General features: G+C 43.9%; 1 protein-coding gene across 2 annotated transcripts; it reads left to right on the forward strand.

Annotated features, from left to right (window-relative positions):
- Positions 1 to 1,879: 1,879 nt before the first annotated feature.
- Positions 1,880 to 25,445, forward strand: LOC115167855 (extended synaptotagmin-1). 2 transcript variants are annotated; one of them, XM_029722540.1, is made up of 31 exons: positions 1,880 to 2,832; positions 4,386 to 4,427; positions 8,276 to 8,410; positions 8,726 to 8,799; positions 8,929 to 9,001; positions 9,204 to 9,293; positions 9,406 to 9,461; positions 10,026 to 10,146; positions 10,392 to 10,568; positions 12,634 to 12,716; positions 12,879 to 12,927; positions 13,565 to 13,654; positions 13,882 to 13,977; positions 14,154 to 14,225; positions 14,352 to 14,438; positions 15,418 to 15,567; positions 15,824 to 16,009; positions 18,510 to 18,686; positions 18,872 to 18,954; positions 19,033 to 19,081; positions 19,250 to 19,339; positions 19,513 to 19,608; positions 19,860 to 19,931; positions 20,066 to 20,152; positions 20,428 to 20,574; positions 21,213 to 21,340; positions 22,173 to 22,259; positions 22,817 to 22,954; positions 24,719 to 24,824; positions 24,918 to 24,967; positions 25,062 to 25,445. In XM_029722540.1, exons 1-31 carry the CDS (start codon positions 2,473 to 2,475, stop codon positions 25,087 to 25,089), a joined length of 3,279 nt encoding a protein of 1,092 aa, XP_029578400.1. In that variant the 5' UTR covers positions 1,880 to 2,472; the 3' UTR covers positions 25,090 to 25,445. The 2 variants fall into 2 exon arrangements, with proteins under 2 accessions (XP_029578400.1, XP_029578399.1); XM_029722539.1 differs by having other exon boundaries at positions 1,882 to 2,832; positions 22,083 to 22,259.

Genomic DNA, 25,445 nt, shown 5'->3' on the forward strand with positions numbered 1-25,445 from the left:
AGCTCAAGTCAAGACAGATAGAAAGTGAGGCAGACAGGCTGAGTGGAGAGATGAATGCGATTCAAAGAACCTGAATTGTCATCAGGATATTTTCTACTGTTTTTATTTGTCGGTTTTAGGCCTTTATGTATTTTACTTAGTTGACAATGGAAGTTATAAGTCTACTGCGGCATTGAACTATGGGCTATCTCTGATTTCCATGTGCTTTAGCAGCCAATGGATCACAGTGTATCAATGTGTCCATATGGCATATGCATTAGTTGAATTTCAACTTTTAGATTCACATTGCTATGATGAACCACATGACAATACTTTTGAGAAACGAAAAACCTATTACTGAAATGAAACTGTTCCACGAAAATGTGCATATAAAAATAATCACAACTGACAGGCAGATAGGCAGAAATGGTAGGAGAAATTGCAAGCCTCCCCAAACTCAAACTTTATTATAACACCCATTAACAAAATTAGGACAAAACAGGAGGTCACCCCCGCTGCCCTTTAAATACATCACTCATCGCTTCAAGCCACACCAACCAAACCGAGCAAATATACCTCAAAGTCTGTTCAAGAATGTTGAATGTTTTGGGGACACGTTTGCTCCATTTGGTGGGTGTGGCTTGAAGCAACGAGTGACGTTTTCAAAGGGCAGCGGTACATTTGGAACCTACCACCCAACTCAGTTATTTTAAACCTTTATTTAACTAGGCAAGTCAGTTAAGAACACATTCTTATTTACAATGACGGTCTACCCTGGCCAAACCCTAACTCGGACGACGCTAGGTAAATTGTGCACCGCCCTTTGGGACTCCCAATCAAGGCCGGTTGTGATACAGCCTGGAATCAAACCAGGGTCTGTAGTGACGCCTCTAGCACTGAGATGCAGTGCCTTAGACTGCTGCGCCACTCGGGAGCCCCCTGTTTAATGGGCCATAGGTGCTTGACAGCCGTGTAGTTGTATTCATGTGAAAGGATGTATTTAGCAGGCTATAGTGGGCTCGCCTAGAGATGTGCCTCAAACCGGTAAGGAGAGAAATCAAAATACAGTAAGTATTATTAGACACTCACGTCTGGCCTATGAACTGCGCTCTATCTAAATACTCTGACTGCTCTGCAGTGACACTAAGTGGAGCTATCACAGCAACAGGCAGGTAACCTTGACTACCGGTAGACCTACATTAGTAGCTGGGTAGAAGTAGTTTCCCTGGATATATGTCTCTTCTAAAGAAGTGATCATTCTGTAGGGAAAAACATGTTATTGTACATTTATAGCCCATTCATGTAGACTATTATTGTATTGTTGCCAACGGTAGGCTATAGTCACATTTCTATGATTTTAGGCCTGTATAAAATGTAGGCCTTCATTTTGTTATAAACTTAATTAGGTCTACCTGAAAAAAAATAAAAAAATAACTCAATTAGCCTAAGTCGAACCCAAAACCTCAAAAACGCTGGAACAAACACAAACAGGTTAAATACCCTGAAGGCAAAATGGTTTGATCTCTGTGGCACAGTGTTGTATTTACAGGATACTTGTTCCAGTAGATGTCAGCCAAGGATACTTACCTGTCACATGGTGGTGGTGTGTAAACAAGGGATAGCCTTCCTTGGCTTTGAAAATGGGTATCCTATTTTGTAGGACATTTTCTAACTTGAATTGGCTGTCTTGAGGTTGAAATAAAATGAAAAATAGAAAACATAAACGCATAGGCTATACATTTTTCCCCTTTACAAATGCATGTTGGACTATTAACAATCGGATACTACATTACTAACCTACTGGTAGCATGCCGACAAAAAAAACATTCAACAGCCTACACTAGACTCCAAAACGCTACGTGTGGAGACGTGCACTCACCAGTGAGTAAATAGGCACATTATAGCAGGCAGGCGTCAAGAGATAACGGTTTGCTTGAGCGGTTGCTGTCGTTGGTTGCTTTATCAAGAACGTCGTCTAGCCTACTATCACATTTATTCATAGGCTTACTACCTACCGTGTGTATAGGTTTAGGCTACTCCAAATAGATTCTCAGTCTGTTGGAAAGCTAGCTATGCGTTTTTTTTGTGTGTGAAAACTGCAGCAGCGCAATAGCTTTTTTCTTGTAGGAGACGTCGCTCATTGACCGGTCGGTGCGGGGGAGTCGGTGCGTTTCAACTATTCTCGGAACAAGTTCATTTTAGGGTGACTTTTCTCTATTGGATTTGAGGAGGGCTTTCACTTAGAAAACACGCCCTCTCAAGTCTGACAAATATTAGAATCCACTAGCCTGTGTCTGCTTGTCAGTGCGTACACGAAGAGAGGGTTTTGGCTGTTTAGGCTACCTATTCAAGAGGTATTTTAGACGAACACTTCGTGTCGATTGAGTAAACCGCTGTCAATGGTTTGCAGGCTTATCTTAATTCGGATTTCGTTGAATTAGTAATTCACCAACAAGAAGGCACTGAACGCTGAACTGCATAGGTAGCTGTTCCATGGAGAAGGATTTTGCGACGCCATCTAGGGATGCAGGGCCGAGCATGGCCACGGGCTCGGGGGCTGCAGATTCCGCCTTGCCGGAAGAGATGCAGCCACCCAAACCGTCCGGCCAACATGCGGTGTCCGTGTTGTGGTCCTTTGGAAAATGCCTGGCTACACTTTTGCCAGTTTACCTGGCAGGATACTTCGGGTTTAGTATCAGCTTAGTTCTGTTCGGTCTGATGGTCTACATGGGATGGAAACACAGTCGCAACGAGAAAGTGATGCGGCTGCGGTCAGCCATGTACGTATTGGAGAACGAGAGAGCATACACCACTGCAAGGGCTTTTAGGAGTAAACGGGAATTACCCCCATGGGTAAGTGACAAACCTATACTGTATTGTCTGTTCTCTGTAGGCTCAGCCTGCTGCTGCAACTGCAGATTACAGAACACATCTGCAGCCCACTATCTAGTCTGCAATCTGGTCACTTAAAGCCACAGTCTGCAATATAATATTTCCATTCATTTTAATGAATAAAATACACCCTTTGATTGAGAATAATACTGAATGACTTAGAAATGCATTACATTAACTCGTCATAATAAATAAAAAAATTAAAAAGACTCCGTTGTTTACACTGTCAAAATATGTCTACATCTGTAAACAAATGATCCAGAAACTGTCTGGCACAGTTTATAATGTTTATAAACATAACTGCTGAGCAAATATGTCTCTCTCTGTCTCCGTCTCTTTCTCTCTCTCATACCTTTTTAACATCTGCTGCTAAAAAAAAAAAATCCTGACCTTTTAGATTTCCTACTGTACTCTGTTCCTACCAACCCCCACCTCACCTTCTTCATTCTGTAGTCCACTCAACCACAGCTATATTTGGACATTGTTAATGTGCGGGGCCGGGGGGAACGAGTCCAAACTCTTAAATGTCACGGTGGAATTCAGAATGAACATTTAGTCCAACAAAGATGGCCACAGAAGTATTACAGTATTTACATTTAGCACAGTTAGCCTAGTAGTGACGGTGAGTTACACGTACATTTAACAAGAGAGGGTTTCCATTCTGAGGTTTTGTCGTGCCACCCTAATTTGAGGCGTTTTTCTGTGCGCACCCCCACTTCCTGTTTCAGTTCCATGGTTCTTTAGAACTTGAGGGTTGTGCCACGGTTCTCCTTTTAGATGCCAGAAGCTTGATGACTCAGAGACATCAGTCAGGGGGAGGGGGAGACTAGTTGGACCATATCAGGAAAGAAAGAAAACTTTCTAAGTCATGGGACTATTTCAACATTCTTTAATAACACCCTCTTCCACAGGACACTCACACTATACCACAATCTTTGTGGTTTATGTCAACAGGATATCACAGGATATCTCTCTCACACACACACATGCATACACACACACACACTTGATCGTGATCAGTGTGATATTGTGAAGGTCTTGTGACTGTGGTTATGCTTTGGAGGAAAGGTTTAGGGTCGGTCTGTGGTTCATTGTCTTGAAACATGGGCGATGGCCGAAACGACACACATCTTCATTTTACTGTCTCAAGTCAATCTTTAGCCATTTCACGACGTCCACAAAGACACACACATCTTCATTTTACTGTCTCAAGTCAATCTTTAGCCATTTCACGATGTCCACAAAGACACACACATCTTCATTTTACTGTCTCAAGTCAATCTTTAGCCATTTCACGATTTCCACAAAGACACACACATCTTCATTTTACTGTCTCAAGTCAATCTTTAGCCATTTCATGATTTCCACAAAGACACACACATCTTCATTTTACTGTCTCAAGTCAATCTTTAGCCATTTCACGAGCTCCACACTTTCCTACCCAGGTTATACTCTTCTGCTATATTGTTTAAAGGCAGTTCAAAGTTCAAATCTAACCATCTCTTTCTCTGCAGGTCAACTTTCCGGATGTGGAGAAAGTTGAGTGGATGAACAAGGTAGGTAGTGTACACACACACACACACACACACACACACACACACACACACACACACACACACACACACAGTCTTGTGGGTTATTTTCCCTAACCCCTAAACCCTTACCCCAAGACACACACACATACACACACTACAGCTTTGTTCAGGTCTTTTTGGGTAGTAAAAATGTATTCCCATTCAAAATCCTATTTTCCCTAACCCTAACTATTAACCTAATCCTAACCTTAACCCAAAACCCCCAATGCTAAACCTAACCCCAAATCCTAACACTAACCTTAACCTTAACCCTAAACTTAACCCTTAAGCCTAAAATATCACTTTAACAAATTCAGGACATAAAAAAAGTCCTGGCTTTTCAAAATATGTATTGTTTTCTTACCTTGTCAGGACACTCTGGTCCTGATAATATAGGAAAACATGTACACACAAACACACATAAATATATAAACACACACGCACATATATACACACACACAGCCGTTGTGCTGATGTGGTGATGGAGGAGCTTTGTGCTGCCTGGATGGCGTAGTTGTGCCTGTCCATCGTTGTCCTGGGTTGCGGTGTGTGTCTACATCCTGACTCTGGCAGCGCTCCACTCCCTCCATTAGTACCCATCATCCTCTAGTAAGAGTCAGGGGGGAGTGTAAAGGTTCCCTGACCACACACACACACACACACACACACACACACACACACACACACACACACACACTAAACCCTCTGCAGCAGCCACAGCAGCGAGTCTCCTTCTCCACTTAGTGCCAGCAGCAGCTTCAGCGAGGATGATGGTGATGTGATTATCAATAAACAAGGCTGCCCTTCTCACTGGGAGATGTAATGAAGTCTCTGTGACAAAGCACATATTGTAGGGGAGGGATCTGCTCGGCTTATCGTTCACAAGCAACAACCAGGGCTGCTCCAGGCTAGCTGCCTGGCTGACACCCACCGCGTGCTCTGACTGCGCAGGGGCTTCCTTCCTAGCCTCTTTCTCTGCCAGGCAGGCTGCAACTACAGACCCTGGCCTGATTCCCCATCTCACTTCTTTAGGACAAGAGATAGGATGGCACAGCCCAAATGTTATTCAATTAGAATTTGACCATATCTAAAACAACAGATAGGATGACACAGGCCAGAATGTCATTATATTCTTGTTAGGATTTTTATTCACTTACGAGCATTTACAGTATCTTTCATAATCCCTTGGTTTAAATCCTGGATTATTGAGGAGGATTTTCACCGCACGATACCTAGTTACTGTACCTAGTTTGTGAGGATAGTCTTTGAGCAAGTAGTCTCTCTTGACAGACTCTTAACATATTGAGTAGCTCAGCGCTTACTGGATTTGCTGGGTTCTGGGAGTAGTGAGTGACCGCACACCATATCACTGAGATCATGGCTGTGCCCCAAATGACACCCTGTTCCCTATTTAGTGCACCACTTTTGACCCGGGCCCGTAGGGAGTAGGGTGCCATTTGGGACGCAGCCCCATGACCAGTCCCAGACAAACAGACAGGGCCCAGGGGAAGGTCAGCGTCAAAGGGAATGGCTTGGCAGTGAGATGAGAAGTATTTGTGCTACTGCCTTAAAGGGCCAATCAGCAGTTTCTACATCAATCTTTGGGCCTTTTAAATCAAATCAATATGTACCCTTTGATTCTTGAAGAATATAACTTCTAAATGCCTCATGAGCTTAGCTCAACTGTCGTACCCCATCAGAACCCAGAATATTAGCTTGTAAACGTAAACCAACATTATATAGCCCGAAAACATGGTTAAAACTATACATTTGATTTCATATATGGTCAGTTCTTGCATCCATAGCTACGTGTATGGATTTTGAGGGTGGTTATATTTCTCCAGCGACATCCTTCAGCTTTTTACCGAAAGGGGGTGGGGTCGGAGCTTTGTTATTGTTTCTACTGCTGATTGCCGCTTTAAATCCCACACACTGATTCAGAAATTAGCACCTTTAAATCCCACACACTGATTCAGAAATTAGCACCTTTAAATCCCACACACTGATTCAGAAATTAGCACCTTTAAATCCCACACACTGATTCAGAAATTAGCACCTTTAAATCCCACACACTGATTCAGATATTAGCACCTTTAAATCCCACACACTGATTCAGAAATGAGCACCTTTAAATCCCACACACTGATTCAGAAATTAGCACCTTTAAATCCCACACACTGATTCAGATATTAGCACCTTTAAATCCCACACACTGATTCAGAAATGAGCACCTTTAAATCCCACACACTGATTCAGAAATTAGCACCTTTAAATCCCACACACTGATTCAGAAATTAGCACCTTTAAATCCCACACACTGATTCAGATATTAGCACCTTTAAATCCCACACACTGATTCAGAAATGAGCACCTTTAAATCCCACACACTGATTCAGAAATTAGCACCTTTAAATCCCACACACTGATTCAGAAATGAGCACCTTTAAATCCCACACACTGATTCAGAAATGAGCACCTTTAAATCCCACACACTGATTCAGATATTAGCACCTTTAAATCCCACACACTGATTCAGAAATGAGCACCTTTAAATCCCACACACTGATTCAGAAATGAGCATCTTTAAATCCCACACACTGATTCAGAAATTAGCACCTTTAAATCCCACACACTGATTCAGAAATGAGCACCTTTAAATCCCACACACTGATTCAGAAATGAGCACCTTTAAATCCCACACACTGATTCAGAAATTAGCACCTTTTCAAAGTGACGCCAAGCTTTAGATCTCAGATGGATCTTTCCATTAATTCGCTGTATAAACAACTGCATGGCAGTATGATTTAAATAATATGACCAACAGTGGAACCATACAAAAGTGAACCATCAAATGTACAGTTGATTATTTTTTGGGATTTATTTATTTCACCTTTATTTAACCAGGTAGGCTAGTTGAGAACAAGTTCTCATTTACAACTGCGACCTGGCCAAAATAAAGCAAAGCAGTGTGACACAAACAGTGGGCTAAATCAGGGTCACACAGTGTTTCTTGGTAGTCTTAAACACATCTACTTTGAAACAAAAGTACACACCTCACACACATGGTTATGGACTTAAGAAAATAAGACATCTGCACCATGTCAGATATAGAGTTGAAATGTATTACATTTTGAGTTTGCATCCCAATATTACACTTTATATACATCACAGAAGACTGAATTTGTTTTACTATTTGACACAGAAACACCACATTTTTGGCAGATTAAAAAAAGAAGAATGTTTATTCATTATAAAAAATGAGAATAAACTTCCACCCATGAGGTCACAAGGTCATTTGACTGCAGGGCCACGGCTTTTGTGTTTCCGTCATGTGAAGAGCCTCTCGACCAGATATGAGGTCGTGGTTTCCTGTGGTGTAAGTGGATATGTGGTACAGGGGAGGGGACATCATGCTCTAAGGCTGTGAAATCTTTCACTATCAGGTCCTCTTTCTGCGTTTGCAGATGCAGTCAATTATAAGGTGTACATGACATGTCCTTTTTGGTTGTCCAGTAGAGTTAATCAGTTGTTATAGAACCTACTATCTGTGCCTTCAGATGTGATTATACAACGTAAATAGGAATGAATATGGCATAGCGTATGTTGACCTAATGAGCTTTGGCAAGCAAGCTAATGCAGATCGGATATGCAGATACATTTTACATTCAATATTCAGTGAAATCGCCTGCAAGCGCTGCAGTCCTTGAAAAATGACAAAGGTGTCCTTGAAGCGTGGTCAAGCGATGATGATAGGATCTCATGTATATTCATTAGGTTGTAAACACACAGTGAGAAGCATGACTACATCTCTCTCTCTCTCTCTCCTGTAGATTCTGCAGCAGGCGTGGCCGTTCGTGGGCCAGTATCTGGAGAAGTTACTGGTCGAAACCATTGCTCCAGCCATACGTGCATCCAACACCCACCTACAGACCCTCAGCTTCACCAAAGTCAACCTAGGGGACAAGGTACAAGAGCCCTGGCCTGCGTGACACCATGTCACTACTGTATAGTAGGCCCCAGAGCCAAGCCATTTATAGAGATGTACATATGTGGCTCTGGTATACCCTGTCATTATACAAAGGAAGATGGACAGGTTCATTCGGACACTAAGGACCATACAGAACACTTCCACACACTTCTTAGCACCAGACCTCCTCCCCAATAGCCTGCAGACGAGGTTACCTTATACGCAGCATCTTGCAGTAAACACGGCCTATGCTGTGGACTTTCTACGCGCATGATAACACAATATGATGTGTTTTTTGTTGTTGTTGTCGCAGGCCATGAAGGTGGTGGGAGTGAAGGCTCACACGGAGCACGACAAGCGGCAGGTCTTACTGGATCTGTACATTAGGTGCGTGGCTACCCTCACCACCCTCTGTGATGAAGAGCACGTCCATCGTCTATAGCAGCAGCAGATGCTTGACAGTTACGTCATCTCCCTGTTCGCCCCCCTGACTCCTCCCCTCTCTCCTCTCTCCAGCTATGCGGGTGATGTGGAGATCAATGTGGAAATCAAAAAGTACTTTTGCAAAGCAGGAGTGAAAGGAGTACAGGTAAAGCGAGAACGAACAATGTGGCTGGGGATTTGGTGGGAGTGCAGCACATGAGACATTTCCCCCTGCAAAGGTGTAGTCTTTCTATGTAAAGCTATCCTGTATCATTCTCTCTCTTTCCGTTTCTGTCGCTCTCTCTAATTATTTCCCTCGTTATCTCTTTTCCTCCTTTTTGCCCTCTCCCCCCGACCCGTCTCTGTAGCTACATGGAATGTTGAGGGTTATTCTGGAGCCCCTGATTGGAGATGTTCCTTTGGTGGGAGCCGTCACCATGTTCTTCATACGCAGGCCTGTGAGTCTCTGTTACCAATCGCTACATTCCTTCATCTGTCCGTCCGTCCGTTCATTCATTTGGTGCAGCATCTTCTGAAGTTGACTCTCTTTAACTCCATCCTCCTTCACAGAAGCTGGACATCAACTGGACTGGGCTGACCAACTTGCTGGATATCCCTGGACTCAAGTGAGTGAGAGGGCTCTTTCTGTCAGTGTCCCTGCTCACATTGTGTGTGGATAAGACATGTAGCTAATTGTCTGATATTACAATTAAATCATTAATTGTCAGTGATGTTTCAGTTAACTTTAGTTGCTAACATCATGTATCAAAGATTCCTGGCAACACGTTTAATGACACAGTCTGTCATTCTTATTTAATTGTATTCACGGGACTGAGAAATCACATTTGGCTAAAAATGATTTCAAGGAAACGTCCCCTGCCTCAACCGCATCCTTACTCAACGGGTGCTGTTGGTCCTATTGTGTATTACCCAGAGCCCGTAAAGCGTCTCATAGCAGGAGTGCTGACTTAGAATCAGGTTCCCTCTGTCCATATACTATTATTTATTATGAGCCGAACTGCAAAACTGATCCTAGATCAGCACTCCTACTCTGAGACGCTTTGTGCATACGTGCCACGATATCATGTTTGATGCATGTTCATGTTGTCAGCAGTAGTATATAGTCTTTGTCTATTTGTTTGTTTCCCATCTCTGTGTGTCCCCAACACCACCCTTGCATTCATTTGCAGTGCCATGTCGGACACTAAGATAATGGATGCTATAGCCTCGTACCTGGTCCTCCCCAACCGCCTCACTATCCCCCTGGTGGCCAACCTGCACGTTGCGCAGCTCCGCTCCCCTCTCCCACGGGTAACACCACTGAAATACTCAATCACCTGTCCTGGAGACTCAGACTCAGACCGAAGCATTTACCAAACACAACAGATTGACTGACCCTACTTGTATGACTGACGTAGATTAACACCCGATTGTACCGAGACATATGACTGTAGGAGTTCACAGCCATGTCTCAGTGCAAAGCTGCAGAATGTGGGAACCGGTGGACGGCGAAAGGTTGACTGTGTGTTAATCATGCCTCTCTGTCGGTCTGTCAGGGAGTGGTGCGTATCCACCTGCTGGAGGCTGAGGAGCTGACAGCCAAGGATACGGTCATCAAGGGGATAATAGACGGGAAGTCTGATCCGTACGCCGTGCTGCGTGTGGGCACCCAGACCTTCACATCACACACCGTGGACAGCAACCTCAACCCACAGTGGAGAGAGATGTATGAGGTGAGAGAGCGAGAGAGCGAGATGATCGAGGTGACACGAGAGGAAAGAGAGAGAGAGATGTTTGAGGTGACGAGAGGAAAGAGAGAGAGAGATGTTTGAGGTGACGACAGGAAAGAGAGAGAGATGTTTGAGGTGACAAGAGAGGAGAGAGAGAGAGAGAGATGTTTGAGGTGACAAGAGAGGAAAGAGAGAGAGAGATGTTTGAGGTGACGAGAGGAAAGAGAGAGAGATGTTTGAGGTGACAAGAGAGGAGAGAGAGAGAGAGATGTTTGAGGTGACAAGAGAGGAGAGAGAGAGAGATGTTTGAGGTGACAAGAGAGGAGAGAGAGAGAGAGATGTTTGAGGTGACAAGAGAGGAAAGAGAGAGAGATGTTTGAGGTGACGAGAGGAAAGAGAGAGATGTTTGAGGTGACAGAGGAAAGAGAGAGAGATGTTTGAGGTGACGAGAGGAAAGAGAGAGATGTTTGAGGTGACAGAGGAAAGAGAGAGAGATGTTTGAGGTGACAAGAGAGGAAAGAGAGAGAGAGAGAAGATTGAGAAAGAGTGGAAGACGGACAGAGAGTGATTGAGAAGACGGAGATGTGAGAGGGGGGGAAAACTGATACATTACTGTCTAAAGATGAATATTCACCGTTCCGAGGCGCACAGCTGGGATAGTTCTCCGACCAATTATTTCAGAGATGTGGGAGCGGGGAGAATAGATGGAATACAACACCACAGACTGTCTAAAGCTGAATTCATCACTCAGAGCTGCCGCAGAGCGTGGCTGGTCCCCCAGCTCATTATTAGTTATTGCATATTTATGAGTCTTGTTAACTGTGTCTGTTATTGAGGTGGGGCTTGCAGCTGGGAACCCTGTGAAAGACCAACTGAACAAGTCAAAAGAGTTACAGTAGATCCTCCTTCCTTCAACCACCTTTCAAGACAACTCAGGAGGACATTGCAAATTGTCAGCAAAATGAAAATATGAAATTAGAACATTGGTTGAAAACTGGTTTCCACGTCATTTCAGCAATCAACGTGGGAATCTGATTGGATTTGCTAAAAGTAATCAATGTAAGGGAATTTTACCAAACCGAACCTAAGTCCAATGACGTGGTGACATTTCTTCTCGATTTCACGTTGAATTCATGTTAGTTGACAACTCGACCCCAATGTAAATCAAAACTAGACGCTGGAATGACGTCTGTGCCCAGTGGGTTGACATTCACTGCTTGTACAGCGCCATTGTAAATGCCTTTCTCCCTGTAGTGACCTGATTGTAGCCCTGAGCGTGACATCTGTCTTAGGCTTCGGTCCATTAAGAGAGGAGTCACCGTCCCTCCACCACCTGCAGCCTGCTATGAGAGAGAATGTCGCATGTCGCACTGCCCTTGGTTTGTTTTATCTGCTTCTCTCTGTAAGAATCCCACAAAAAAACGAGGCCTGCGTATCGCAGAAATACCACTTCAGTGAACCACACGGCAATATTTACAGTGGTAGGAGCAGATCGGGCATATTATAAGTGCGTCCCAAAATGGCACCCTGTTCCCTAAATAGTCCACTACCTCGCAGAGTGTTTTGACCAAACAAGGTTTTCCTCAGGCAGCATATTCTGCTTTGTGCAGCAAAGAAAAAGGGAAGCTCTGGCCTTGGTTTCTATAGAGATGGTTTTGTTTATCTAGTTTGATCTCTTGCATCATGAGAAATGAACGGTCTTGCACAAGGAGCAGAGTATGTGTGATAGCATGGACTTCAGGGCTGTTGAAACTCGGATGCCTTATATTTGATGCTATATAGCTCTGCAATAATGTAGCTATCAAACATGGGACCTTTTTGGATATTTTCAATTGATCCTATTCTCATGTGTCTGTCATATTGTATTTTTAAAGAAATTACGTTCTCTATTAACCAACTCCATCGGAGTACAAATATATTTGTAGTTTTTTTTATTTTTATACAGCTTTTCTGCTACATATACATTCAGTCTGTCGTGTTGTTTGCTGTTACTGTTGCTACGGTGTCATCTGGTGTGGTGTTTACGTGTGTACATGTGTTTTATACTGTGTGTGTGTGTGTGTGTCAGGTGATTGTCCATGAAGTGCCTGGTCAGGAGTTGGAGGTGGAGGTGTTTGATAAAGACCAGAACCAGGATGACTTCCTGGGCAGGTAGCATCGTCCTCATTCCCTCGCGCTTTCTATGGATTTCTCTGTAACACCATCTCCATCGCAGTTACAAATGCACTCGTGCTGCGTTGTAATGTTCCTTCTTCTCTTCCGTTCTCTCTCTCTCTCTCTCTCTCTCTCTCTCTCTCTCTCTCTCTCTCTCAGGGTCAAGATGGATCTAGATATCGTACACAAGGCCAGAGTTTTAGACGAGGTGAGTTACAAGTGCTAATGGCTATATGCTTTAGTTTTTCATCTTGTTTACTTCATATCGAAAGTAAGTCTGACACGTCACAATAGTATTGGTTCAGTAAAAAGTCATTTACTTTCACAATTTACAAGTAGCTCCGGTCAATGAGAATTTTAACTGAGGTATAGTGTATATCTCTCTCTACCAGCTATTGTCCGTATCTCGTATAAGATAGTAAAAGCTGGAATGAGTTAGAATTAAGGCTGCCCTTAAGACGCGGCTGTAGACTGAATTACGGTTGGATCTGGTAATCCGGTTTAAAGCAGCAGGTGTCATGCAGACCCTGTGTGCCTCCCTCCTGATCTCCTTCTGGCTCTCTGGGCTCACCACAGTCTCACTACAATAACGTGACCCCCCCCCCAGTGTTTGAATTGTGCCAGTGCACACCAGTACAGAGAATCGCCACCTCATATTGTCTATGGCTTGAGTACCGGCTATTCTAGAATATTCGCTCTAAACACCGCTACTTTAAAATGTAAACGATTACCACCACCTAGAATGAGTATCTTTGACATTCCACCTCAAGCACTCACCCCCCCTCTTCAACACTCATTGGTTCAGTCTGAAGTTCTCGTTAAACCCCCCTCTCTTTCTCTACTAGTGGTTTAGTCTGAAGGATGTACCATCTGGCAGTGTTCACCTCCGTCTGGAGTGGCTCTCTCTGCTGTCCTCTGCTGAGCGACTCAATGAGGTGCCCACTACACTACATCACTGTATCACTACCATGTTCCCATGGTCAAATAAAATGCTTGCATGGTTTTGGGTAGACTCCCCTCACCGTTTTAGAATAAGGAGTGCTTGTGATGTAGTTCGTAAACATTGCCGTTGCAAGTTGGATAGAAATCTCATTACGCCTTCAGCATTTAAGCTGTAGTCATGGCGATGGACCACTAAAGCCCTGTCTTCCCCGGGGATCAGGTTATCCAGAGGAACCAGAATATGACCTGTAAGACAACAGACCCTCCTTCTGCAGCCATCCTGGCTGTCTATCTGGACCGGGCTCAAGACCTGCCTGTGAGTACAGACTGACTGACTGATGCTCTGGGCTGCAGCGCCGCGGTCTTTGTCTGTTCTGACCCCCCCCCCCCCCCCCCATTAGCTGTGACAATAGCAAAAGCTTCTCTTCATTATGTCCCCTGTGGCTGTGGCTGTTGGTGTGTGTCACATCTGTTTTATATGTTGGGCTTCAGATGAAGAAGGGTAACAAGGACCCCAGCCCCATGGTGCAGCTGTCCGTAGAAGACACAACCAAGGAGAGTAAGGTAGGAATTCACCCCCATAGGCCCTCAGAAGGTCTTAATAACTATAGTGTACATTTGCCTTAAGCTCTAGGTTAGTGTATTTCTCTCATGTTCCATCACTTGTATCCTCTCCCCTGTGGTTCCTAGACTTGTTATCTTACCACTGACCCAGTGTGGGAAGTTGCCTTCACGTTCTACATCCAGGACCCTCGCAAACAGGAAATTGATATTCAGGTAATAAGATAAGCCTAAGCTGTCTTTCTCTATAAGCTGTCTTTCTCTATCAATCTGTCTCTCTCTATCTATCAATCTGTCTCTCTCTTTCCATCTCTCTCTCTATCTATCAATCTGTCTCTCTCTTTCCATCTCTCTCTCTCTCTATCAATCTGTCTCTCTCTCTCTTTCCATCTCTCTCTCTATCAATCTGTCTCTCTCTTTCTCTCTCTCTATCAATCTGTCTCTCTCTTTCTCTCTCTCTATCAATCTCTCGCTCTCTCTTTCCATCTCTCTCTCTATCAATCTGTCTCTCTTTCTCTCTCTCTATCAATCTCTCTCTCTTTATCAATCTGTCTCTCTCTCTCTTTCCATCTCTCTCTCTCTATCCATCTCTCTCTCTCTCTTTCCATCTCTCTCTCTATCAATCTGTCTCTCTCTTTCTCTCTCTCTTTCCATCTCTCTCTCTATCAATCTGTCTCTCTCTTTCTCTCTCTCTATCAATCTGTCTCTCTCTTTCTCTCTCTCTATCAATCTCTCTTTCCATCTCTATCAATCTGTCTCTCTCTTTCTCTCTCTCTTTCTCTCTCTCTATCAATCTCTCTCTCCCTCTTTCCATCTCTCTCTCTCTATCAATCTGTCTCTCTCTTTCTCTCTCTATCAATCTCTCTCTCTCTCTTTCCATCTCTCTCTCTCTATCCATCTCTCTCTTTATCAATCTGTCTCTCTCTCTCTTTCCATCTCTCTCTCTCTATCCATCTCTGTCTCTCGTAATGGGTCACAGTGGTAACCACGTCACAGTGGTTACGAGTGGATCCTCGTTTACTGCAGATGTCACAGACACACACCACTGTTGTAGAATATCAAACCTTATCCGCCTTTATCCACCTGTCAATCATATCCACACATCTTTTTACCTTTTCTCTGTCAAACACCCAACCTCCTCCTCATCTGCCTCTCTCCTCCTCCCCCTCTCTCTTCCTCCTCCTCCTCCCTCCAGGTGAAGGATGATGACCGGGCTCTGTCTCTGGGCAGTCTGTCCATCCCTCTGTCCCGTCTGCTGGCTAGTCCTGACCTCAGCATGGACCAGTGGTTTCAGCTGGACAACTCTGGCCAGGCCAGCCGCATCTATATCAACGCTGTTCTGAGGGTGGGTGGGGAGCACGCACACAAATGCAGGAAAGCGCGCACGGGAAGCACAGCGCGCACACAGAAAACCCACGCAGGCACACGAAGCATGCAAACACACACGAGTGCATGCAGGCATGCGTACGCACACATATACACACACACCTACAAACACACACACACACACACATGGAACACACACACAGTGATGCCATGGCATAACCTGTCCTAAAATGTATGTCTCCGACTATCTCCCTCTCTTCTCTCTCCTGATATAGGTGCTGTATTTAAATGAGGATGCCTCTCCTACCAGCCCCGTATCTCCTCACCCCCTAAGCCCAGGGTCAGGCCACGGAGATGGGGGTATCTCATCAGAGGTGGCCCCTGGGGGAGTGAGTGGAGCCCCCAAACCTGTACCCATCCGACCCCAGCAGACCACCCCTGACTCGGACTTTGCTAGTGAGGTGAGTCCGCTAACTGAAACACACACACACTGACTTCCACTACAGCTTGTGTGTTCACTGATGACTGTATAATCCGATGCGGGATGCACACAGTCTGCCACAGATGGAGCACGCAAAGGCCTGTCCCGTTGAGGCCGGAGCAGGCCGCGCCAGGTGGAAAGGTCGCAGCAACAGTGTGGAGGGAGGCAGGGTTCATCCCACACTTCTATAGTGATGTCTTCGGTTGGTCCTTTAGCCTGATTTTTCTGCCCACCTGCAGAGCGACGGCCCAGTTGTAGCTGTCCGTAGAGCGTCTTTCGCAACAGGCGGTCCTCTTGCATCCGATGACATGGCCGAGCTATCTAAGCTGGTTGCGTGTGAGGGACGCCTCAGTGCTCTTCCAGTTGGTTCTCTGGAGGATCTCTGAGTGCGGAACACTATCCTGCCAGGTCACTTTTAAAATGTGTTGGAGGCATTTTATGTGAAAGGACGCCAGTTGTTTTAAGTGTTGGCCGTAGACTGCCCATGTTTCACATCCATAAAGGAGTGAAGATACGCATGCTGCCTGGTACACTGCAACTTTGGTGGGTAGGTGCAGGTTGCTGTTGTTGAAAACCCTTTTCCTTAGCCGTCTAAATGAGGATGAGGCCTGTTTGATCTGATTGTGGATATCCTGGTCGATGTTGCAGTCTTCCGAGTGGATGCTTCTAAGGTATTTAAGGTGTGGTACAATGGCCAGGGAGGAGTCTGAGATGGAGAATGCGGGTGATTCAGGTGAAGCATCAGATGACCTTTGACATAGGACCTCTGTTTTCGGGATGCTAACAGACAGGCCCATTCAGCTGTATGGACGTGTCTTTACTATCATTAAATGTGAAGACTTATTTTATCAAATCAATTTTCTGTGTAATTATTATTACGTGATTAAACAATCATGTAAACTTAATTAACTAGGAAGTCGGGGCACCACGGAAAATGTTGATTTACAGAGCTAGAATTTTCCGAATATAACTCTTCAGATATTTTAATATCTGATCGATTAGTCATTCTCATTAATGTATTATTATTACCTTGTTAGTCTCTTTACAAACATCCTAAAATTCTATGTTATCTGCACGAACCCTAGCATAAATTATGAATCAGCAATATACAAATTGGCTTAGTAAATAAATAATTAACTAAATAATCACAGAAATACATAACAAACAGTAAATATTGGTTACTAACAATGATAGAAAAGTCCCTAGGGGGCTAAGCCGATAGGACGTCTTGGTAGACAAAAGGAAAGGGGTGGGACTGAGAAAGAGCAGGAAAGACAAAATGCATTCATTACACACAGTCTATAATTATATTCATTGAAATGCTAATCCTTTGCACATGAACGGCCGCTCATTCGAGAATAATTGCAATGTGTATATATATTTACGCTCGTATGTCGTTATTGTCTACTCTGTTGGAATCCTCGATCGTCCTGTAGGGTTCATCAGAGTCTCTGGTTAACTTTCATTGAAGTCACAAAGTCTTTCGTGGTTATAGGTGGTTAGAATGGATACTTCAGAGTACCATTCAGAAATGTTCTCATAGGATAGATGCTTCGGCGTTTGTCGGTATTCTCATTCTAGGTTTACGTCATTTCTAGCTGCAGACTAGTAATTCGTCTCGTCTAGAATTTGCTCCTTCTGTAGTGAATCGAAAGTCTCAGAGTTGAACCATTTCCAGACATGTAGCCAATGCTCCACATGGGATGGTTTTCTAGTCTTATGGTTTGTGTGGTCTTAACCATTCGAGACGTCCGGCTTACCGTGGGTCTCTTTGGCATGTTGTAGTTTAAACTACTTCACACACCAGTGTCACCCGGCATGTTTTGGTGGGAATTTCTTCAGGAGTGGGTTTTATCCTCTGTCGAAGAAGGGGTGGTTCTATGATGCCTAATGTGATGTCTGGGCTCACGGGGGTGTGGTCACTGACTAGTTAATCTTTATTTGAAAATCCATACTCTCATTTAGAAGGTTAATATCACATTACATCTTTTCACAAATAGTTTCATGTTTAATCACATACGTTTCACAATATTCAGATGTAAACCAGACAGCTGGGAAAAGTACACTTTAAGAGATACCGTTATGTGTGTTTCCTGTCATTCATGAGATCACCAAATGAAACACACTCGTCATAACTGTCCCTTAAGTGTCCGCGGATCACTCCCACATTCTCAAAAGTAGAAATATTGTTGAATTCTCCCATTTTGGGAATTTAGGAGTTTGGCCAAGAGAAGTCCTTTGTTCTCTCTCTGTGCTCTCTCCGTCTCTTTCTGCATGACCAGGGGGAGAGAGTCTCTGCCAGGAATTTATGACCTGAGATAATAAAACCTGGCTTAGGAGAGAGAGAGAGAGAGAGAGGAGGGGGGAGCCACGATCTACACCCAGAAAGGGCGACATGACAGTATGCTATCCAGTGTGTCTGCCTCTCTATCTCACAACTCTTTCTCTCTCTTTCTCTCTTTCTGTCCCCCCCGACGTAGGGAGTGCTGCGTATCCACCTGGTGGAGGCCAGTAACCTGATAGCCAAGGATAACTTCATGGGGGGCATGGTGAAGGGGAAGAGTGACCCCTACGTCAAGATCAGGGTCGGGGGAGTCACCTTCCGCAGCCACACCATCAAAGAGAACCTCAACCCCTACTGGAACGAACTGTACGAGGTAAAAAGAGCACAGTGACTGGATGTCGGAAATATTTCAGTTTTTAGATGAAATGAGGTTCAGGACACAGCGGATCTATGCTCTCACACAGTAAACAATAATGATTTGAATTTAATGAATGTGGGATTTAGACTCTGGGAGACATTAAGCACCTGTTGTATATGTGTTGTGTTGGGCTTCCTCAGATCATCCTAACCCAGCTGCCTGGTCAGGAGATCCAGTTTGAGCTGTTTGATAAAGATCTGGACCAGGATGACTTCTTGGGCAGGTGAGGATCTGACCAGACGACATGTTGCCCCAAAACGACTCAGAGCCAGATGAAATACGTGAATGCATTGTGTTACAGGTTCAAGTTGAACCTGCGAGACATCATCAGCCCACAGTTCACTGATGAGGTAACGTCTAACGATTCGTGACAGATTTTATGACAGATTCTTCTGTGTTTGCTCTATGACCAGTGGTAGAGCTATGCCTCCAAAATATGTGTGTCATACGGTATTGCAATGATACTCTCATAGTCTGATAATGGTAGTCTGGTAACCATGTGTCTGTTTCTATCACAGTGGTACACTCTGAATGATGTGAAGTCAGGTCGGGTTCACCTGTTCATGGAGTGGCTCCCCAGGCTCTCAGAGTCCGCCAGACTAGATCAGGTTAACTCCCCCTGTTCTGTCTATCTCTCTGTCTCTCTATATCTCTGTCTCTCTATCTCTCTCTATCTCTCTCTGTCTCTCTGTGTGTGTCTCTCTCTCTGTCTCTGTGTATGTGTCTCTCTGCTCTACCAGTGTCTGGTTCTAACGGTGTATTATAATTCTGAACCCTCCAGATCCTTCAGTTCCAGGCCGAGCAGCAGTACCAGAACAAGGCAGTGCCGTCGGCTGCTGTGCTGTTTGTGTATGTGGAGAGAGCACACAGCCTGCCGGTGAGACCAGGGGCCTGCTGGCCTGCTGTGTGATCTCATGCTGCTGCTGTTGTTGTCCTGTGACTCTATATAGCCCACAATACTTCCTCAGTGTTTATATACAACAATACTTGTTTTGGTTTTGTTACTACTTTATGACCTTACATTATTGGTTTGTACATTTGTTATGTATGTACATTTGGTGATGTAGATTCTGCCGCAGTCCTTTCATTTCTTTAATACACTAATCTTTTTTTTCTTCATGTTTGCAGTTGAAGAAGAATGGAAAAGAGCCAAAAGTGGGGGCAGAGATTCTGCTGAAGGCCATGTCATACAAGACCAAGGTAACACTTCCTCTTCAAGTCTTCTTGTCTCCTGATCTATTTACATACTATATATGCTTACCAGAGAAACCAAAATGAAGTATGGACAATTTATTTGTATCTTTTTGGTTTCTCCGTACATCTCTTTTTCCAAGGTGTGCGAGCGCTCTACGTCTCCTCGGTGGGATGAAGCTTTCCACTTCCTGGTTCGTGACCCTAAAGAGGAACTCCTTATAGTGAAGGTGAGAGAAAGGGTCCGCAAAGGGATGAATAGTATACATTTGTTTTTCTGTTTGAATGGGGCCTAAGAGGGCTGATAATGCTGTTAGCACGTTTTCATACAGAGATTACACCTATTGAAACCCATTTTTAATGGACCCATTCGACGCTGGGAGAATGAGTGGTGACATTGGGAGTGATTGTGGACGAAGTTAGAAAGGAAGTATGGTACTTCATGTTACCTCTGATCATTGTGTGCGTGCATGTGTTCATGTTTTTCTATCCCTCTGTACTATAGTTGTCCCACAGCTGGGGCCAGGCCCTGGGCACGGTGGTACTACCACTTAGAGAGGTTCTGTCAGAGCAGGGCCTGGTGCTGGACAGGTGGCTGAGTCTGGACGGGGCCCTCCCTGAGAGCCAGATACTACTGAGGGCCACACTCAAGGTAAACTCAAAGTAAACAGACACTCTGTGTACCATAGTCACCACTGTCCAGACCTGGGTTCAAATAGTATTTGTTTTCTCTCAAATGCGTTATCTGTGCTAGATTGAGCTTGCCTGGCAAAACGGAACCAATGGAACAGTCCCTAAAGTGTAAACTCTACCCATCTGGCATTTCAGGCAGGCTCAATTAAACACTCAAAGTATTTGAAAGAAAACATACTATTTGAACCCATGTCTAACTCATACACCCACTCTCTATACCAAACAAACTCAGCACTGTCATATGATTTTCATACTCAGAGACTCACAAACTCACCACTTGTCCCATGACTATTCCTCCAAAACAACACAATTGCATGAATGATCCAGTTCAGACAGTGCCCCTAAGGCATTGTCTATGATTTGCATTTGCTCTGAACCCCCTCTTTCTCCATTAACGTCATCATGTGCTCTTAATACCTTCTATCCTGATAATCATTTTACCGTCACGTGCCTCTTACTCATAAATGTCATATTTGATCTGTTTTTCTAAAGTGTGTCGAGACCATGTGTGAAATTACCTTTTTTTATTATTTTTTAAACGGAATAAACTGAAGCTTGAAACTTGAGAGGAATATTAAACGGCCTTTTGTCTTGCAGATCTTGGACACCCAGCTGGCAGTGTGTCGTAGTGATGGTACTAAGGAGGGCAGTGAGGACAGAGACCATGTCATCCACAGACGGGACACTGAACCAAACCTACGACACAGATCACCGCTCTCTCAACTGTGAGTCATTCTAAAGCTCACACTGACATCAATGTCCCATTGTTTTCCCGGTCACATTACAGTACAGTGAGGACTGAGGAATAATATCCAGCGGGTCAGAATGGCACGTTGTTTTTCTCTGTACTGTACTTCACCATAGAAATAAATAACGCTTCTCTGTAGTTTTAAAATGATCATGTATCTGTAATCAAACATCATAATTAGGGCCAGCAGTGGGACCTGAACTCGTGACCTGACCAAGAAAAACTCTGGGCCTAGTCATAATGAAGGAATGAATACATTTTATAATCCATGTAAACTGTAACCGTGGGAGATTCTCAATTGGGCAAAAGTCCGTCTTGGCCTCGACTCCTCCGGCCTCCTCTCCTCCGTGACCCGGAAACCATTAAGTGGTCACCATATGAAGGAGCTGTGTCTATTCGTTAATAGGCGAACGGAGGAGTTTGCTCCTCTCCTCGGTTGCCTCCTCCGGCATAGGATACTGAGGTGTATGCTACAGGAGTCCTACTGCAAGAGTTTGGACATTTGCCACAAACGTTTTAGAAACGATATGCTACTCATCCTTTTATCTATAAAATGTCTTGCGCAACTACCCACATTTTGTTTTTATCATTTTCCATAGATTGTGATTCTTCCTCTGTAAACGTCATTTGCCAGAGTCTGATTTCATAAAAGCGCATTTGTTTCCACATTTCCTCCCCTCGCCTCCTCCCCTCGATTTACCTTTGACCTTTTTCAAAAGGATGCGAGGAGAGGACGGAGGAGAGGACGCGAGGAGTCGAGCAAAACCAATTGAGATTCTCCCCCTGTCTACCTGTGTCTCCTCGCTCAGAGTTGATCAGAGCCCCGGCCAGGTGAAGCTGCAAATTGGCTACTCAATAGAGGAGAACCGGCTGTTCATCACCGTCCTTTCCTGCAGGTATGTCCCAAACTACAATACCCATAATGCACTGTGTATCACTGTACCTTGCCTGCAGGTCTGTCCTGAACCGACCGACTGGCTAGTGGTGTATAGTCACTAGACTTAGAAAATTAAGGTTATATCTATGTTGTATGTTGTGTGCGTTTAAAAAAAACAAAAAAAAACATGTATTTATGAATGTTAAGCCATTCTTTTATTGTATTTGAATGAATTAATGCATAAATCACCTTAAAAAAGGGGGGAAAGCTAGCCCTAATGTATATGCTAAGGAAAATAATCCTCCAGCAACAGGAAATGTGAATTATTATGTGGATTAAAATTCATGGACATTTTTGTAGGACAATGATACATTTTTCGTAAGGGAAATTACCAACTTCAGAAGCTTTTTAAAATCTCAAATACACTACAAGTTTAACATTTCCTGCATCGCAGGAAAGTTCTCCTGCAACAGGGGATCAAATTAAGATCCTACATCTGTATGGAGCCAGTGAACATTGTGCTAAACAGTGTCCACATGCAGTTAGTCACCCGGTTTGTTCTCTGTTTGCCTTTAGGGGCCTGCCAGCTTGTGGGTCTGCTAAGGATGGGTCCGACCCCTATGTCTCCTTCATCCTTCTGCCAGACAAGAACAGGACCACCAAGAGAAAGACCAACACCAAGAAAAGAGACCTCAATCCTGAGTTCAACGAGAGGTGAGACAGAAGGGGTCATCAGGAGACAGAGGGAATGTGTAGGGACAGGAGTTTTCCTGACCATGTTTATTTTTTAATTTTTAATTTTACCTTTAACTAGGCAAGTCAGTTAAGAACAAATTCTTATTTTCAATAACGGCCTAGGAACTTGTTCAGGGGCAAAAATGACAGATTTTTACCTTGTCAGCTCGGGGATTCAATCCTGCAACCTTTCGCTTACAAGTCCAATGCTCTAACCACTAGGCTACCTGCCGCCCCAGAGTTACCTTAACTAGGGCCCAGAGTTATTCCTGCTGTCTTTGTGTAATAGTATCTGGTACTGTTTGCATTTTTGTCTGAAGTCCAAACCCTATAAATGGATAAAGATTTTAAAAAGTCCTCATCAATCTACACACAATACCCCATAATGGCAAAGCGAAAACAGTTTAAAATTTTTAGCAAATATATTAAATACAAAAAAACATACCTTATTTACATAAATATTTGCTATGAGACTCGAAATTGAGCTCAAGTGCATCCTGTTTCCATTGATCATCCTTGAGATGTTTCTACAACTTGATTGGAGTCCACCTGTGGTAAATACAATTGATTGGACATGATTTGGAAAGGCACACACCTGTCTATATAATGTCCCACAGTTGACAGTGCATGTCAGAGCAAAAACCAATCCATGAGGACGAAAGAATTGTCCATAGAGCTCTGAGACAGGATTGTGACGAGGAACAGATCTGGAGAAGGGTAACAACATATTTCTGCAGCATTGACGGTCCCCAAGAACACCGTTGCCTCCATCGTTCTTAAATGGGAAATGTTCGGAACCACCAAGCTTCTTCTTCTAGCTGGCTACTCCTGACCAAGGGTAAAAGGGCCTTGGTCAGGAGGGTGACCAACAACCCGATGGTCACTCTGACAGAGCTCCAGAGTTTCTCTGTGGAAATGGGAGAACCTTCCAGAATCACAACCAACTCTGCAGCACTCCACCAATCAGGCCTTTATGGTAGAGTGGCCAGACAGAAGCCACTCCTCAGTAAAAGGCACATGACAGCCCGCTTGGAGTTTGCCAAAACGCACCTAAAGGACTCAGATCATGAGCAATAAATTCTCTGGTCTGATGAAACCAAGATTGAACTCTTTGGCCTGAATGCCAAGTGTCATGTCTGAATGCCAAGGACCTCATACTGTAGCGAAGGTTCACCTTCTAACAGGACAATGACCCTAAGCACACAGCCAAGACAATGCAAGATTGGCTTCGGGACTCTCTGAATGTCCTTGAGTGGCCCAGCCGGAGCCTGGACTTGAACCCGATCAAACATCTCTGGAGAGACCTGAAAATACCTGTGCAGCAACGTTCCCCATCCAACCTGACAGAGGTTGAGAGGATCTGCAGAGAAGAATGGGAGAAACTCCCCAAATACAGGTGTGCCAAACTGTTGCTGCCAAAGGTGCTTCAACAAAGTACTGAGTAAGGGGTCTGAATATTTATGTAAATGTTATCAGTTTTTTTTATATATAAATTTGCAAACATTTCTAAATCTGTTTTTGCTTTGTCATTATTGGATATTGTGTGTAGATTGATGACGAAATAAGACAAGTTAATCAAATTTAGAATAAGACTGTAACGTAACAAAATGTGGAAAAAGTCAAGGGGTCTGAATGCTTTCCGAAGGCACTGTATATCAAACTAGCAGCTCTACAGTAGGGAGTTATGTCATATCCCTGTATCTGCCATTCTATCTATCTCTTTTCCTTTTTCTGTGTGTGCAGGTTTGACTTTGACTTCTCTCTGGAGGAGTCCATGCAGAGAAGACTGGACCTGACTGTCAAAAACAACGTCTCCTTCATGAGCAGGGAGAGAGAGCTCATTGGAAAGGTAAGCTACTGTAGGCTATCTAATGATCTATGTCCTGGTTTAAGCACTTTTTGAGATGACCTCTGACCCGTGTTTTCGTTGTTGTGTTTTTAGTTACAGCTGGATCTGGATCAGATAGACCTGAAGAGTGGCAATGCACAATGGTAGGTGCCATCCCATGTGTTACCTTTTCTATATTCATTCATGCACATTCCATATGGCTTTGATTGATAAGCTACCTATTTGTTACTTTTTCAGGTACGATTTGGTTGAGGAGACCAATTAGATGAGAGGATGGCCTCGCTTTCCCGCAGTGCAATGTTCCTTTTACTATCACTTCTTCAGTTCAGTTTGTTTTATATTTTTATTCAGCTTATGAGCAATAGGGCCACCACTGAAGAATTGCTTACATTTACATATCATCCCAACAATACCCCAATTCATCTGTAAATTCAATTCCTCCAATCAATGACAGATTTGGTCTGTGTTACTACTGTGCTATGAAGGCTCTGGAAAGAGAAGATTCCTAAATCCAGAGTCATGAGAACATTTTATTTAAGATTGTTTGGCTGAAATAGATATTTGATATGAAAGCAACTATGAAATATAGAAATATACACTGACTGCACAAAACATTAAGAA

This window comes from Salmo trutta, chromosome 30 (genome assembly GCF_901001165.1).
Source record: "Salmo trutta chromosome 30, fSalTru1.1, whole genome shotgun sequence".
Lineage (NCBI taxonomy): Eukaryota > Metazoa > Chordata > Actinopteri > Salmoniformes > Salmonidae > Salmo > Salmo trutta.

Coding starts and splice junctions, on each gene's coding strand:
- LOC115167855 (XM_029722539.1), top strand. CDS start 2,473: ATGGAGAAGGATTTTGCGACGCCATCTAGGGATGCAGGGCCGAGCATG. Junction 19,609..19,859: donor AGAGAGCACACAGCCTGCCG/GTGAGACCAGGG, acceptor TCATGTTTGCAG/TTGAAGAAGAATGGAAAAGA. Junction 24,825..24,917: donor AGAGAGAGCTCATTGGAAAG/GTAAGCTACTGT, acceptor TTGTGTTTTTAG/TTACAGCTGGATCTGGATCA.